The 15,155-nt window shown below is 51.8% G+C and overlaps 1 protein-coding gene across 2 annotated transcripts; it reads right to left on the bottom strand.

Annotated features, from left to right (window-relative positions):
• Window positions 1-2,509: 2,509 nt before the first annotated feature.
• Window positions 2,510-13,838, bottom strand: GATAD2B (GATA zinc finger domain containing 2B). Of its 2 annotated transcripts, none has more exons than XM_048509938.1 (6): window positions 13,764-13,838; window positions 10,645-10,958; window positions 8,218-8,420; window positions 7,083-7,193; window positions 4,963-5,080; window positions 2,510-2,755 (listed from the first exon to the last, which is right to left on the bottom strand). In XM_048509938.1, exons 2-6 carry the CDS (start codon window positions 10,907-10,909, stop codon window positions 2,622-2,624), a joined length of 831 nt encoding a protein of 276 aa, XP_048365895.1. In that variant the 5' UTR covers window positions 10,910-10,958; window positions 13,764-13,838; the 3' UTR covers window positions 2,510-2,621. The 2 variants fall into 2 exon arrangements, with proteins under 2 accessions (XP_048365895.1, XP_048365888.1); XM_048509931.1 differs by having other exon boundaries at window positions 10,645-10,961.
• Window positions 13,839-15,155: the final 1,317 nt, after the last annotated feature.

Here is a 15,155-nt window from a genome sequence, read left to right on the forward strand (position 1 = left end):
GTACCCCAACGGCCCAACTCCACCTGCTCCGTCTCTTCCAAGAAGTCTCGTTGACCCTGGAACAGCATGTTTTTAAGTAAAGCAACGGTGTAGGAATAGCAAAACTGCCTCACAGAGCAAGGAAGCACCGCCCCTGTCCCTCACGCCACGGAACTACTATCCAAACCAGCTTTTTCCCGCCCCTCCCTGATCCAAAAAAAAGGGGGGAAAGGGAATAGAAGAAATTGTGCCTGCTTCATGAATCAGCCGCGTCCCGCCCCTTGGTATCAACACATCTGCTTCCAAGGCAGAAACCAAGGCAGTCCTGGATACTCTGGTCAAGAACATGAGAAACTCTGTTGTTGGAATCGGCTAATCGGCCGACCTGCAATTTCTTGGAAGGCAAGATAGTCCGGGGGCAAAGTGTTCTTGCTCCTTGAGCTAAAACAGCAAGAATTATACTGACTGATTCCAAAGAATTCTTACGGGGGCACCTTCCTTACTGCCAAAACTACCCGCCAGTCAGAAGGGGAGGACTGTGCCTGGCCAATCCCCTCCCCCAAAACTGTCCCGTTTGCTACCATTCATCAAAGCCCCTGTCTGAGACTTTGGGGCAGAGTTCAAAAAAAGGACGAGTTAGTATTGCACATTTCTTATGTCATCACCATAATCCTTAAAACAAAAACACACCACGTCCTACCCGATACAGGTGGTTTGCATTGGAACTCTTGGGAACCAGAGGTGGGGGAAGACAACGGCACTTGAGTTTTGGGTGACGGGCAGGGGGTCACAAATCACATCCGGGTGAGGGTGTCTATGTGTCAGAGAGAGGAAGGTGGGCAGGGGGTGGATCTTGCAGAAACAACTGTAAAGGAAAAGGAAGCCACTACAATTATCGGCACAGTTGTTGGGGGAAGGGGGTTGGAAGCCTCCGAGTGGGGAATAAAGTCTTTGTCAACACAGACCTCTGTGCGTGTGCATTTATTATAACTAACCTTCTGCTAGCTTGTATAAAGTATCCGGGACTTGGCAGGGAGGGGGTCTCCCCAGCCCCCCACACAGACAGACCTCCCCCCATCTTCTTCTTCTTCTTTTTTTTATTAAGTGCTCACAGATTGGAGGGGAAGAGAAAGTGCGGGTCTGGAGGGGTCCCTGGGGAAGCTCAGTGGGGAATCCAGGCTTTAGGCTAGGGGACGTCTGAGGCCACCTTGGTGTCTGGAAGAGGAGGTCCAGGGAAAAAGGAAAGCGGGGAAGTATCACTAGAAGGCTCCCTGCCCACCCTCGTTTAAGGTCGGGGAAGTCACCTGTGGCCAACAGGCTGAGGAAGGCGCAGGGAGAACTGAGGTGGAAAAGAAAGGGCAGCCCAGAAAACGAAACGTTGCCCAGCCTTGGACTCAGCAGAACCATGCCTTCTCCCTTGGCGGATTCCATTGCCGGGAAATGGCCTCCGGTCTCCTCTTCAGATACTCTTTCTCCTTTCCCACAGCAAGCCTAGGAACACAAACTGGTCTCACCCCGTTCTCGGCCTTGCCCGTCAAGCCCCAAACCTCTGGCTGTACTCACAGCCAGCTGGAGGGCAGAGTCAACTTCATCTGGTTTGCATTCCAGAAGGCTAAGCCAGGGGGACTGCAAACGGAGCTTTGAGCAGCTTCAGTGGCCAACAGCACCCTCTGCTGGCCCGGAAGGGTTTCAGTCTGGTGACAGCGAAACTCTTTGGCGTGCTAGTGTAATACTGTATGGCTCCTTTGGACTACGGGACGGAGACTGAGGTGGGGGGAGGGGGCGGTCAGCAGAAATAACAGCAGAAGAGAAGCAAGTCGAGGAAAGGAAGTTCCAACGAGGCAGTTCACCTTCCACTGGGTTGGTTCCCTGGCATGGCCTCTTGAAAGAAGAACACTTCCCTGCCCCCACCCCAAATTAGCCAGCAACCTTCATGGCCGGCACCTCTGCAAACACGACCACAAAAACCACCCCATCCTTTTCCCAATGGATAGGCTGCGGCTCGCTCCCTCTGTTCCTGCGAGGAGAATATTGAAGTGGGAGTCAACCTTCCGGGGGCACCGTCCGCTATAAGGGGGGTCACTGTCTTGAAAAGCTCAGCCACACCCACAGGGGTGGCTTCCTCCCAGCCCCGGGTGCCTCTAACCCCCTGCCCAAAGTTAGGAGAAGTTCGAAACGGGTGCACCTTTTGCAGTCTCTAAATAGATCCCCACCCCCACCCACAACAACAAAAAGGTTTTTTTAAAAAAACCCATCCATTTAAGCAAAAGGGGAGAAAAGAAGTTATTAAAAATAAGAACACAACCATTAAAAATTCTATGCATTGTCATTACAAAAGAAAAAATAAAAGAAAGAAAAAGGAGCATAAAACAAGCCTTAATTAACACATGTATAGTGCAGGATCCAAGCAGACACGTTCTGACCTCGGGCAGGGGAACGGGGCCTCTCCCCAGCAAATGAGATGCAAAGGAGAGGAGAGACGAGGGAAAGTCTCCGAAGACTGGAAATGTTCTCTTCTCTTTTTTTTGTCTTTTTTTTCTTTTCCTCCACGTTTAATAGGCACCAAGACAGGCACTGCATGCGACGGATGAGGGGGGGAAGGGGAGGGCCACGGGGCAGGAAAGGGGAGCGGGCAGCTGGCGTTATTTTTGCCCGCTGATGGACTGCGATATAGAACGCGGCGGGATCATATCTAAAAGGTATTCCCTCTGCCGGTCCGCCAGACTCGATGCTTTGTGGCCCCCGATCCCGGCATTCAGGTAGGCGATGTTGACACCTGGGGAAAACACAAGGATGTCAGAATCAAGCCCGGGCAGATCAAGCCAAAGGATCCTGCCAATTTATGCCGCTAATAGTGGCGTGAAGAGCCTTTTCATCATGGGAGAGCCTCTTTACCAGAAGTCAGCGCCACCATCTGTGGATATCTGCCCAGCCCAACCATCTGTTACCAATTAGTCAGATGCTTCTGGGAAGAGGTAAAAGAAGAGTTGGTTTTTAAACCCCACTTGTCTCCAGTTCCTGCATGGCAGGGGGTTGGACTTGATGGCCCTTGTGGTCTCTTCCAGCTCTATGATTCTACCTTCAAGCAGTCTCAAACCAGCTCACAAACTTCTTTCCCTTCCTCTCTCCTCAACAGACACCTGGTGAGGTAGGTGGGACTGAGAGCATTCGGAACGAACTGTGACTGGCCCAAAGACACCCAGCAGGCTTCATGTGAAGGAGCAGGGAAACAAGCATGGTTCACCAGATTAGAGTCCTCCACTCAGGTAGAAGAGTGTGGAATCAAACCCGGTTCTCCAAATTAGAGTCCACCTGCTCTCAACCACTACACCACGCTGAAAGCCAGGGGCAGGGCCACATAGAGGAAGTGTAGGGCCGTGAAGTTAATGATGAACTCCATTCTCAAGGACTCAACCTTTGAATTCCACAGGACCAAGCATCAGACACCCTGGATTCTCCTCTGCCTCCTGGACAACACAAAGGTAATCTGGACTCCAGGGCAAAATACAGTCTTGGGGTCCTCCTATGCTGCTTCTGATGTCACCGGTGGATAATGTATCGTATTTAAATGCATGAGGCAGCGACAGAAGCGTATTACAGAGTCAAGCATGCAAGATTTAATCACGACATTTGCTCACAACCACAGGCCAGTGGGCTTCCCAGTTGACTCAGTCAGCTGTCTCATTGAGAGCCGAATGTTGGACAGTCACAGCCTTGTTCGTCCACTATCCTTTGGCAACGTGGAGCAACACACTGCAGGCTCTCGACCTTGTGGGACCCCAGGACGGTGTTCCCCCAGAACCTCATGTGCTTGTCTATGCCAAGTGGCTTGTCTCAAGGTGCGAGGAGAGCCAGCGTGGTGTACTGGTGGAGAGCAGGTGGATTCTAATTTGGAGAACCGGATTTGATTCCCCACTCCTCCACCTGAGTGGCGGAGGCTCATCTGGTGAACCAGATGTGTTTCCGCACTCCCACATTCCTGCTGGGCGAGCTTGGGCTAGTCCAAGGGTCTGCAACCTGAGGCTCTCCAGATGTTCATGGACTACAAATCCCATCAGCCGCTACCAGCATGGCACAATTGGCCATGCTGGCAGGGGCTGATGAGAATTGTAGTCCATGAACATCTGGAGAGCCGCAGGTTGCAGACCCCTGGGCTAGTCACAGTTCTTCAGAACTCTCTTACACCTCACAAGAACTCTCACACTATTACAGAACTCTCTCACACCTCACAAGGTGTCTGTTGTGGGGGGAGGAAGGGAAAGGAGTCTGTAAGCCACCTTGAGTCTCCTTACAGGACAGAAAGGTGGGGTATAAATCCAAACTCTTCTTCCTCCTCTTCTTCTAGTAGTATTACCCTGTTTCTTCAAAAATAAGACATCCCCTGAGAATAAGATGTAGTAGAGGTTTTGCTGAAGTGCTGAATATAAAACATCCCCCGAAAGTAAGACGTAGCAAAGTTTTTGTTTGGAAGCATGCCCGACGAACAGAACACCAGAGCATGCAGCTGTGGAGCGGAAAAATAAGACATCCCCTGAAAATAAGACATAGCGCATCTTGGGGAGCAAAAATTAATATAAGACACTGTCTTATTTTCGGAGAAACACGGTATTGGTTCTCTCTTCCTGGCATTTATGTATCTACATATCTTTACTCCATTGTTAAATACCTTACAAATACATTTAAAACATGGTTTTAATGTTTTAAATATTCTAATGACTCGATATTTGCTGCATTGGGGACCCTATTTGGTTGGAAAGGAGACACAGGAATCTTTTAAATAAATAAAATAAAGGCCTCACCCATGTCGCCCAAATGTAGGTCAAGCAACAGAGAACTGCAACTGAGACGTTTTCTGTGCATCAAAGCTAAACCTCACAAAGAGATCTACTCGGGAACAGAGGTGACAGCAGCTCTTACCTCAGCGAAACTGGAAGGGCTTTGGGGCACGCCACCCCTCCCCCACCCCCAAACCTGGCACGTTACCTGGCATGCCGAGGAGGCCGCCTGCGACAGAGAGCTGCGGGGCCTGGGCAAAGTTGGACAGCATGGACCGGGCCGAGGTGGGAATTCCTCGCTGCAGAGTGCTTTGGGGTTGCGGTGCCTGTGGAAGTAGAGAAGGGGGAAACAATCAGGGGCAGCAGGGAATTGATTGGCGAGTAGAGCCCATCAGAGGCATACGGCCTATAGGGACACGGGGTCACCCATGTCCCCGGGTGCACGCCTTTTGGTCACGTGGGGGGGCTACCCCTGAACCTCCCACCTCGGCCTCAGTGCAGGCCCGCTTTTCGGCAAAAGCCGGCATGCACGGAGGGCAGGGGCGGGGCTTAAGAACATAAGAACAAGCCAGCTGGATCAGACCAGAGTCCATCTAGTCCAGCTCTCTGCTACTCGCAGTGGCCCACCAGGTGCCATTGGGAGCTCACATGCAGGATGTGAAAGCAATGGCCTTCTGCTGCTGCTGCTCCCGAACAATTCAGATCGTTTTGGCCCCTCTCAAAACTCCATCACCACTCCAAGAGCCACTTCAACATCCCACAACAACTCCAGGAATGTGAGAACAACATGCTTCCCATTCCACTCATAATGAAGTCCCTTCCTGAATAGATTTTGTGTTTATTATTATTATTTTCATCACAGAGCATCAAGTTTGAAATGATCTTTATGGCTGCGCTGCATTCACATGTCACAAACAAATCTCAAGTTATTGGTTATAACAATAAGAACATAACAGCATAAGAAAGAGCCCGCTGGATCAGACCAGAGTCCATCTAGTCCAGCTCTCTGCTACACGCAGTGGCCCACCAGGTGCCTTTGGGAGCTCACATGCAGCATGTGAAAGCAATGGCCTTCTGCGGCTGTTGCTCCCGAGCACCTGGTCTTGGAGCCATGTTCCAAGCCCCATCCCGAGTATGGGAGGGCATGGGGTGGTGGGCACCTGGAAGAGTTTCAACTAACCCTAACCCTATGGAGCCCATGAATTTCTTGTGGCCACAAAAGTCACCATGAACTGCTATTCGAGGATCTGGAACCCTGAGATAGCCTCTTCTCTGTCAACTGGATTTTCTGGAGAGGAGCCTTGAGCTTCCTCAGCCAATACCCACCCTAGAATTTCCATCCACAAATAAACTGGAAGCTCAGTCCCCAAGTAGCCTGGGGTGGCGCAGGAAAAGCTTGCAAAATCCGGAGAGAAGAGGATTTCCAGACTTAGCGACTAATCATAATGGCTGAAGAAGTTCAACACAACTTCCTGCTTTTTTGCCGTCGAGTTGCAGCTCACTTATGGCAATCCCTCGCCCCCAAGTTTTCAAAGCAAGAGACGAACAGAGGTGGTTTGCCGTTGCCTTTCTCTGCATAGGGACCCTGGACTTTCCTGGTGGTCTCCCATTCAAGTACTAATCGGGACTGACCCAAGATCTGAAGAGATCCGGCTAGCCTCGGCCATCCAGGTCAGGGCAACTTGTGAATCAGGCTCCGTCTGACACAGTTGAGAAAGATCCGAGTCGGAAACCTGCCACATATTAAGGCGGTCTCTAAGCTCTTCAGGCTAGGAACGAGTTGGAAGCAGCAAGGAAAATGCGAAGATCAGAGAACAGGTAGTCCACGTGCTCTCCCACTGGAGGCAGGAAACAGACTGAGATCCTGGGGGCGGTTCCTCCCAACAGGAAGAAGAAAAAAGTCATTTCCTGCCTCCCCTGTGGAACAATGGGAACCACCCACAAGATGTCCTCCTCCAGCTCAGGGGAGAATGCTGTTTATTGAGAATCACGTTCTTCATTTTTTAAACCAAGTTTCCAGACCTTATGGGCCAAGCAGAAAACAGAAAGATGCAGGAAAAGTCAGAAGGCTGGCTGTGTAAGCTTCCCCACTGGCTATCAGAGGGCTCCGTGCCCACTTCTCTCGGCCCTTTCCCCTGACTAGCGAAACCGTAATTACACCAAGTGCTGACTGGAGGGTGCAAATACCCGCACATATACATAAAATGCAAACTTCAGGGGCCAAATTTTGGTCTTGCTGGGCACAAGGCAGTAGGAGGGGTCGCGACCGAGCCTGAGCAGCCAAGATGGAGGGTGGCACACAGGTTTTTTTTTGGGGGGGGCACCTACCTGGCGGAGCGTGTGGTGTCGCATGATGCTCTCCTGCTTGCTAACACTGGACACAGCAGGGGCAGCAGTGGGTGACAGAGCAGCCTGCTGCTGTAGCCGCTGCTCTATCTCCTGCAGAAGGAAAAGGAAGCGGGCCCCGAGTTAGACAACGCGGCCACAGCCATCCACACACAGCAAGCGTCTTGCAGAGTGCCCCCGCACGGAGCCTCAAAGGCTCTTTTACCGCCTCACAGCTGGCCCCAAGACATCACCTGCAAAACCTGGTTCCCTTTGTCCCGTTTCCTCCTCAGCTGGCTGTTTGAAGATTGTCGACAGCCACCCTGCAAACTACGATTCCCACAGTTCTTTGCAGGGAAAGGAAGGAAGCACAGCAGTGGGTCTAAAACTGGTTTTGTGTAGATGCATCAGCGGAAACAGAGGAGCATCCTGTGGGGTGACTTTAGGGAGGTGGGACTTCCCTGTCCAAGCTCGGTGCAAACCCCCGTCTCCCCCTCTCCCCAGGGCTGCCAGGTGCTTGACGGAAGTGCGGGATCCTCCACACCCCACAAAGCCCTTCCTGCCACCACTCAACTGGGTGGTGGGAGAAAAATAAGGGGGAGCAACCGGCCACATCTCGATTAGTTGACGGCACTTCCCGTGTGACTGGACATGACTAGCTGAATCAGGCTCTATTAGTTCCCATCGGGGGTCGATAACTTTGGATCCCCTGAGCCAAACTTCATGAAACCCAAGTGATGTAATCAGGAGAGTCTCTAGCTTTAAAAATGCGCCCCTTACAGGCAAAAAACAAAAAATGCTAACGAACCCGAATTTTTTGGTATACTCGAATAAACTGATGAATATACTGAATCGGGGATTCGGCTAATTCAGCCATACTGATAATTTTATAGCTGAATCAAGCCGAATCTGAATTTTCCCTATTTTTTTCGATACCGCTCAAGCTTAGACATGACCCTCAGTGTGTTACCTGGGATGTTCTACCATTCAGGCAAACCTGGGGTGAAACCCAGCCACATGCTGACATACTTTCCAGTTACTCCAAAAGTGATGTCAGCTGATCATTGGCAAATGATCCCACCCAGCCGTATGACAGCAACCCAATTCCCTCCAATCCCAGCTTCCAGCGGAAACTCACCTGCTCCTGCTGCAGCGCTTTGACAAAGGCATTCTTCAGCCGGTTGGTGTGCTCGGCCTTGAGCGCCTTCTTCTGGTTGGAGGTCATGCACTGCTCACACAGGATCTTGCCGTTCTTCTCCTGCTTCCAGTGTGGGGTGAAGTCCGTGCGGCACTGGGCGCAAACAAAGGGCTCCACTCGCAAGAGGGAAGCGCAGCCTTTGCCTGAAGGGACATCCCAGAAAAAGAGCGGGGAAGGAGGGGAGGGAAGGAAAGTCAGACAAAGAGCGATCTGGAGCGGGAATAAGACTCCTGGTGAACGGGGAGGAGCTTCGTTCAGCCACCTCCTCCCTGTGGTTGTTAGAATCTGAATATATTATTGCAAGTGAGGAGACCTAAGGAAGCATGGCTTCGGTGGATGATGAATTCCGACTATCTTGATGCAGGATACAAGCGGCATGCAAGGCCAATTAAAAAAAGCTTGGAGTACATGGAAAAGAGTCACCCTTGGGTCAGGGTTGGTCATACTAGCCAATTGATCGGCCCAATGCATAAACTGATCAATATGGTGTTATTATGAAACATTGCCAAATTTTCATCCCGGTGAAGGCGACGGCTTTTGCATTGGTGCTGGGTGCCAGCCAAGCTAGGAATGAGGCCTTCTTACCCCCTAGCTCTGCAGTATAGGGGCGAGGGGTGGTGGTGGTGGTCAGCCTAGAGGCCAGACAAAAGTTCATCTCCTGACCACCTGCCCCCGGAAGCATCTGCAGACAGGAAGGCCTGGCCGACTGCCTCCTTAGCATGGCTGAACCCTGAATCCTGTCTCATGTAAAGAACTGCTGTTACTGTTCTATATCGTTTCCATTTTTTTAAAAAAATACTGTAATTGCAGGCTGACAGGGGCATTCTAGGATAAAAACTGAAAAGAGGAGCACTCAGTGAATTGTTCACATTTAGAGACTTGATAAGGAAAAACTTATAGTCATTCATTAACCCTCCCCACACCCCAAATTATTTTTCTGGATTGGATCCTACAGGTGAATTCCATAAAGGGTGCACGGAGTCTTACAAGCTGCTTGAAGCTTCGCTGACATTAGGAGAAGGCTCCTTGGGCTGGAGGCCAGGGCCAGATTTAGCTGAATGGACCTTATTAAGAAACCCATAATAATGGGAAACAAAATCATTTTTGCAGTTAGCACAGCTGATGACCGCGTTTTTGCAAGGGCAGTTCTTGAAGAACGCTTGCCTAACATCCAACTGATCCAGACCATCGTGCCTTTCCAAAAGACCGATCTGTCCTCTCGCGAAAACATCCAGACCCTCGCAACGGGCTGCCCACCCAGCTGAATGCATTAACGGAGGTAGTTCGAAACGAATTCAACGAACATACAATCAAACCCATAAAACCGGCAGCAATCAGTCAAGCAAACTGCCTAAATAGGAGAAAGTGTGTGTTGGTCAAACAGAAAGCAACAAACAAATGAACAACCCCCTCTCCAAAGAAACAAAAGAATAATCTACAATTCCAAAGAGAGCAATGTTCTCAGTGGCATGAGTGTTATAAGATACCCAATCTCCTGAACAGCTCTGATGTGCTCTTTTGTGAAACTGTTGCAAATTTTATACTCGAAATTAGTAATTTTAACTGTATTTCTTAACCTTGTTTTGTTTTAAAATTTTGTCCTGTTTTATATGCCAATAAAGGCTTGTGTTGTGTAATCTACAATTCCAAAGAGAGCAAGGTGCCAGGCAGAAAAAATGATTGAAGAGAATGCTACCAGGAAGGGGCTGCTGGAGAAAAGGCCCTGTTTTGGGCAGATCTGACCTCTCTTCCAAGGATATCAGGGCTGTCCCACCCCAAGCCCGTTTTGTTTAGGTGATCCCAGACAAGCAGTGGACTCTGAATGTTTTGTAAAACAACTGAGTGGGCTGAGTTAACCCTGCAGGTCAAATTGAATAGACATTACTGAGTTTCCCATGCAAATTCAAGCAAGGGCGCTGGGGAACCTATAAAGAGAGACTCCTCCCCAGTTGGCTTTCCCAGTGCCGGACAAGATAGTGGCCCTACCGAGTCTCCTAGGATGAGACTGCCAAAGCTGGGGTCCCGCTGACGCCCCTCCATGTCACTCACAAACAGCCCATTACAGTCCCTGTCACTGAAAGGACAGCTCTCTTCCATCCTGACCCCTGACTCGGAGTACAGTGGGGGCCGGCTGCTCCAGCCTCCATGGCTCTAGCTTCTCTAGCTTCTTCAAAAGCAAGTATGTCAGGCTGTGGCAGGGTCGGTCAGTGTACCTCCTGGTTGTGCCTGCTGCCTGCTGTGTTTTCCATTGGGCTTCGAACCTCCACAATCCCCCGACCTCTCCCGTACTCCCCCCCTCCCACCCCGCATTTCCCTGCTTCCCCTCTGCCCGGCCTAACCACACCACCCGTGCCCGAGGGGCTTTACCGTGGCTGTCAATGACGCTCTGCACCACCTCCTCCAGCCCCACCATGTAGATGAATTCGCTGTTGGCCGCGCTGGGCAGGAAATGGAGCAGGGGGGCGGGCGGTTTCGGGGGCGGGATCTCCAAGAGGGTCTTTTCCAGCTGCTTGCGCAGGGCGAGCTTGGCAGCCGCCTGGGAGTTGGCAGCGTCGTTGAGAGCACTGGGGCTGGGCAGCGGCGACGACACCCGGTTCACCGTGCCTTGCTGGATGTGGGAGGCAAGGTTCATGTAGATGGCCGAGGACGTGGTGCGCTGGCAGGGGACGGCCGAGCTGGACTGCTAGGGGGAACACGGGGCAAAAAATGAAGAAGAGTTTGGATTTATATCCCCCCTTTCTCTCCTGTAAGAAGACTCAAAGGTCTTACAATATCCTTTCCCTTCCCCCCCACAACAAACACCCTGTGAGGTGGGTGGGGCTGAGAGAGCTCCAAAGAACTGTGACTAGCCCAAGGTCACCCAGCTGGCATGTGTTGGAGTGCACACACTAATCTGGTTCACCAGATAAGCCTCCACAGCTCAAGTGAAAGAGCAGGGAATCAAACCCAGTTCTCCAGATTAGAATGCACCTGCTCTTAACCACTACACCACGCTGAAGGGGTGAGTCAGGGAGGAATCCTTATCGAGGTGGATTCTCCCACACCGCCCCAACACAGAATGGCACCTGCCATCAGTCAGCCAAAGGCTCTCTGTACACCACAGCCTTACCATCAGCTGCGCCCTCAGCCTCCCCCTACAGATGCATATCTGTAGGCACAAGCTAAGAGTGGACCCCAGCCAAAGATACTGCAGGTCAGATCTTGCCTGCCCAGTCTGGGGAGCAGGGAGCAAACTGCTCCTTCAGCTGGGAAGAGGGGAAGGGGTGTTCTTCCTATGCCAAGCCCACGTAGCAAGGTGCGGGGTCACACAGCAGCAAGCAAGGAGCGGTGCACAGGGAGCTGAACATCTTGTTCCAACAACTTCGAGAGCAGCACTGAGTTTGATGTGGAGGAGCCGACCTGGAAGAGTTCCTCAAGTCCCTCCCCCCGCGGTCAAAAGGATCTCTTGATGTGGCCACACTTCAGTCCAGCATCTTGGACCCATCTGGCCTTCTGGTATTCTGTTGGGAGGCAAGAAAGGCTGGCGGGTTGCCTGGGTAATCTAGGCTGCCGGCTCCAGCATCCCTAAACTGGAGGAGGAGACTCTTCTTGTATCCAGCTCCCCCTTCATCTTATCTCTAGATCAGCGGTCCTCAACCTGTGGGTCGCGAGCCCTTTGGGGGTCGAATGACCCTTTCACAGGGGTCGCCTAAGACTCTCTGCATCAGTGTTCTCCATCTGTTAAATGGATAAATATTAGGGTTGGGGGTCACCACAACATGAGGAACTGTATGAAAGGGTCGCGGGATTAGGAAGGTTGAGAACCACTGCTCTAGATCACAGGTGTCAAACTCGTGGCCCTCCAGATGCTATGGACTACAGTTCCCATCATCCCCTGCCAGCATGATGCTGGCAGGGGATGATGGGAACTGTAGTCCATAACATCTGGAGGGCCACGAGTTTGACACCTATGCTCTAGATGGAGCTTCAGGTTCCCCAGAGAAACATGAGTTGTGGGGACCCCTCCTCCCTCCACAGAGGTCTATGTCAGAACCTAGTGCAAGGGTCCTCAACGTGGTGCCCACTGCCTCCTTTTCTGGTGCCCACCGAGTGGTTTCAGACAGCGTGCCAGGTGGCATTTTTCCCCAACGGGGTTTCTGGCGACTTGGCTGGCTGTGCAGAACTTTAAAACCGCCGCTTTGACAGCAGCTGCCACCACGCAAGGATCTTCACTGTGGGACCAACGGTAAGCGGCGGCAGCCTCTGCCTCCCGCAGCAGCCATTTGGGGTCGTGTCAGAATCCCAAAGGTGCCGGCAGGCTCATGGAGGTTGGGGATCTCTAGTCCAAGGATGCCCTCTCCTCTGCTGGTGGGAGAGGCTGTTTCCAGCAGACAGTGAGAGACATGACAGTCGGGAAGCAAAGAAGATCTAGGTACGTCTACAAAGGAGCCTGCCAGGATCAGGCACTGTAGAGGATGAAGTAAGTTACGCTTGCCCTGGAAATCTATTCAGATTGGCATCACTGCATCAGGCTCGGTGCTGCCCTGGAAGTTGTTGGAACCAGGTTTTCAGCTCCCAGCACTGTGCCGTTCCACCCAGTATGTCCGTGATGGCTGCGTGGTGCTGAACAGTAGCTCTCATGCAAATTAGTTATCATACCCTCGGTCAAGTGACCCCCCCACCACCACCAATGGTGCGCAACACCACATTCGAGGGGTCTTGAATTGAAACCCCTTACTCTGTGCTGCAGGTGTAAGGTTGAAGTTCAACCTTGGAGAAGCTCCAGCTGGAGTTTCTGGCGGGGTGCCCAGATGGGGAATGTTGCTGTTATCAGTTGCTGCTTGCTTGCCTGTGTGAAACTGTCTGTGCAGGTTTCCGTGTGAGAACCTGGATTGTTTATCTTTTCTTGGCGGGAACTTGACTGAAGCCCGTAAAAGCGGTTGCTTGAGAGGTGGGGGCCAGTTCCCGCATTGCCTGTCTTTGACTAAGAATGCCAGCTCAATAAAGAACTTAATACGGTTGCTTTTGACTGGACACTGCTTGGAGCGTCTACAGCTTAGATTCTACTAAACTCTACCAGGCTTCGGTGTAGCCGTCAAAAGTGGATCTGGGGGATCCAGGTTCAAATCCCTCCCTGCCAAGGAGGCTCCCTGGGGGACTTTGGGCCAGTCGCACGTTTGCCGTCTAACCCACCTCGCAAGGTTGTTGTAAGGATAACATGTAGGAAAGAAGAACGACGTTGGCTGCTTTGGGTCCCCAATGGGCAGAAAGTTGGTTACAAATGAAGGAAATGAAACGAAATACAGTTCCAATAACTTCTCCAATCTGGCACCAGATGGACCCTGCCTCTCCCCTTTCTACTCTCCCCAACCCCGCTGGATGAAGGCCACCCCATTTATTGCCACAAAATAGAAGCTCCAAGAGCAGCCATTGTCCCACTTCCGGAATGGCCGAGCTGTTCTTTGCTGCCCGACATGCCCAGCTGTTCCACGGAGTCCTGCGACTCTGGCTGGTAGCTGGCCGGCTGCGGTTCTATCACTTCCGGAGTAAGTGCGGATGAGGCCTGGTAGTTTGAAGTACGCGCTGCCGCGCGCAGGCTACAAGGCAGGGTTTGTAGCGATGATACGCATGAGACACTTAAGCGCGTAATTGGGGGAGGGCCGAGTTGGTGGCCGACCGGATGACGCTGTGACCCTGCCAAATGAGAGAAGGGGGGGGGGAGGACATGTGTTACAGGTGGGAAGAGGGTAAGCTTTTATGCTAGGGCAGGGGTCTGCAACCTGCGGCTCTCCAGATGTTCATGGACTACAATTCCTGCCAGCCCCTGCCAGTATGACCAATTGGCCATACTGGCAGGGGCTGATGGGATTTGTAGTCCATGAACATCTGGAGAGCCGCAGGTCGCAGGCCTCCGTGCTAGGGGGTGAAGCCCCGAATGGCGTCTCTCTCCACATCCAGCGAAGGAACATGAGTCCTCCCACCTGTAAAGCGCAACAACAAATCAAGAGAGATATCGGTACAGACAGCCCTGACCTAAATGAATTGCCTGATCTCACCAAAACTCAGAAGTGAAGTGTTCTGCCGTGGTTAGTACTTGGATGGGAGACCACTGCGATACGCCTCTGACGATGCCAGCCACAGATGCAGGCGAAACGTTAGGAACAAGATCCACCAGACCCCGGCCACGCAGCCCAGGAAACCCACCACAACCAGTTGAATCCGGCCGTGAAAGCCTTCGATTGTTTAATGATTTGTTGGGAAAATCAGCCACTGGAAGGGTGGAACTAAAACGTGGGCCGATGGTCCATAGAAGCTGCTCAAGATTTCAAGAGCCGAGGGCCACCAAGAGCAACAGAGAGGGTCGTAGCTGAGGCTCGGCCTGCTTCGGAGCCCTCTGAAAAGCTCTGGGATTGTTATGAGTTCTGGAAATTCAAACATAATTTTAAGCTGCAACTGCACTGCTGCTCGCTTCTGGCTCAGTAGATTGGTGGCCAAACCACTGCAAATGGGCAGGGGTACATACAGCAATCGTTTTCAAACTATGTGCTAGAGGACTCCGAGGATGCTCAGACACTCACAAGGAGTCCCAAGAACCATCATGACAGGCCAAGTTTCTCAGAAAGAAGAGTTTGGATTTCTACCCCGCCTTTCTCTCCTGTAAGGAGACTCAAGGCGGCTGACAAGCTCCTTTCCCTTCCCCTCCCCACAACAGACACCTGGTGAGGCAGGTGGGGCTGAGAGAGTCATGAGAGAACTGTGACTCGCCCAGGGTCACTCAGCAGGAATGTAGGAGTGCGGAAACACATCTGGCTCACCAGATAAGCCTCTGCCGCTCAGGTGGAGGAGTGGGAAATCAAACCCGGTTCTCCAGATTAGAATCCGCCTGCTCTTAACCACAA

Source organism: Sphaerodactylus townsendi, linkage group LG01, assembly GCF_021028975.2.
Source record: "Sphaerodactylus townsendi isolate TG3544 linkage group LG01, MPM_Stown_v2.3, whole genome shotgun sequence".
Classification (NCBI taxonomy): Eukaryota; Metazoa; Chordata; class Lepidosauria; order Squamata; family Sphaerodactylidae; genus Sphaerodactylus; species Sphaerodactylus townsendi.

Coding starts and splice junctions, on each gene's coding strand:
- GATAD2B (XM_048509938.1), bottom strand. CDS start 10,909: ATGAACCTTGCCTCCCACATCCAGCAAGGCACGGTGAACCGGGTGTCG. Junction 8,421..10,644: donor GAGCGTCATTGACAGCCACG/GTAAAGCCCCTC, acceptor ATGTCCCTTCAG/GCAAAGGCTGCGCTTCCCTC. Junction 7,194..8,217: donor AAGCGCTGCAGCAGGAGCAG/GTGAGTTTCCGC, acceptor TTCCTTCTGCAG/GAGATAGAGCAGCGGCTACA.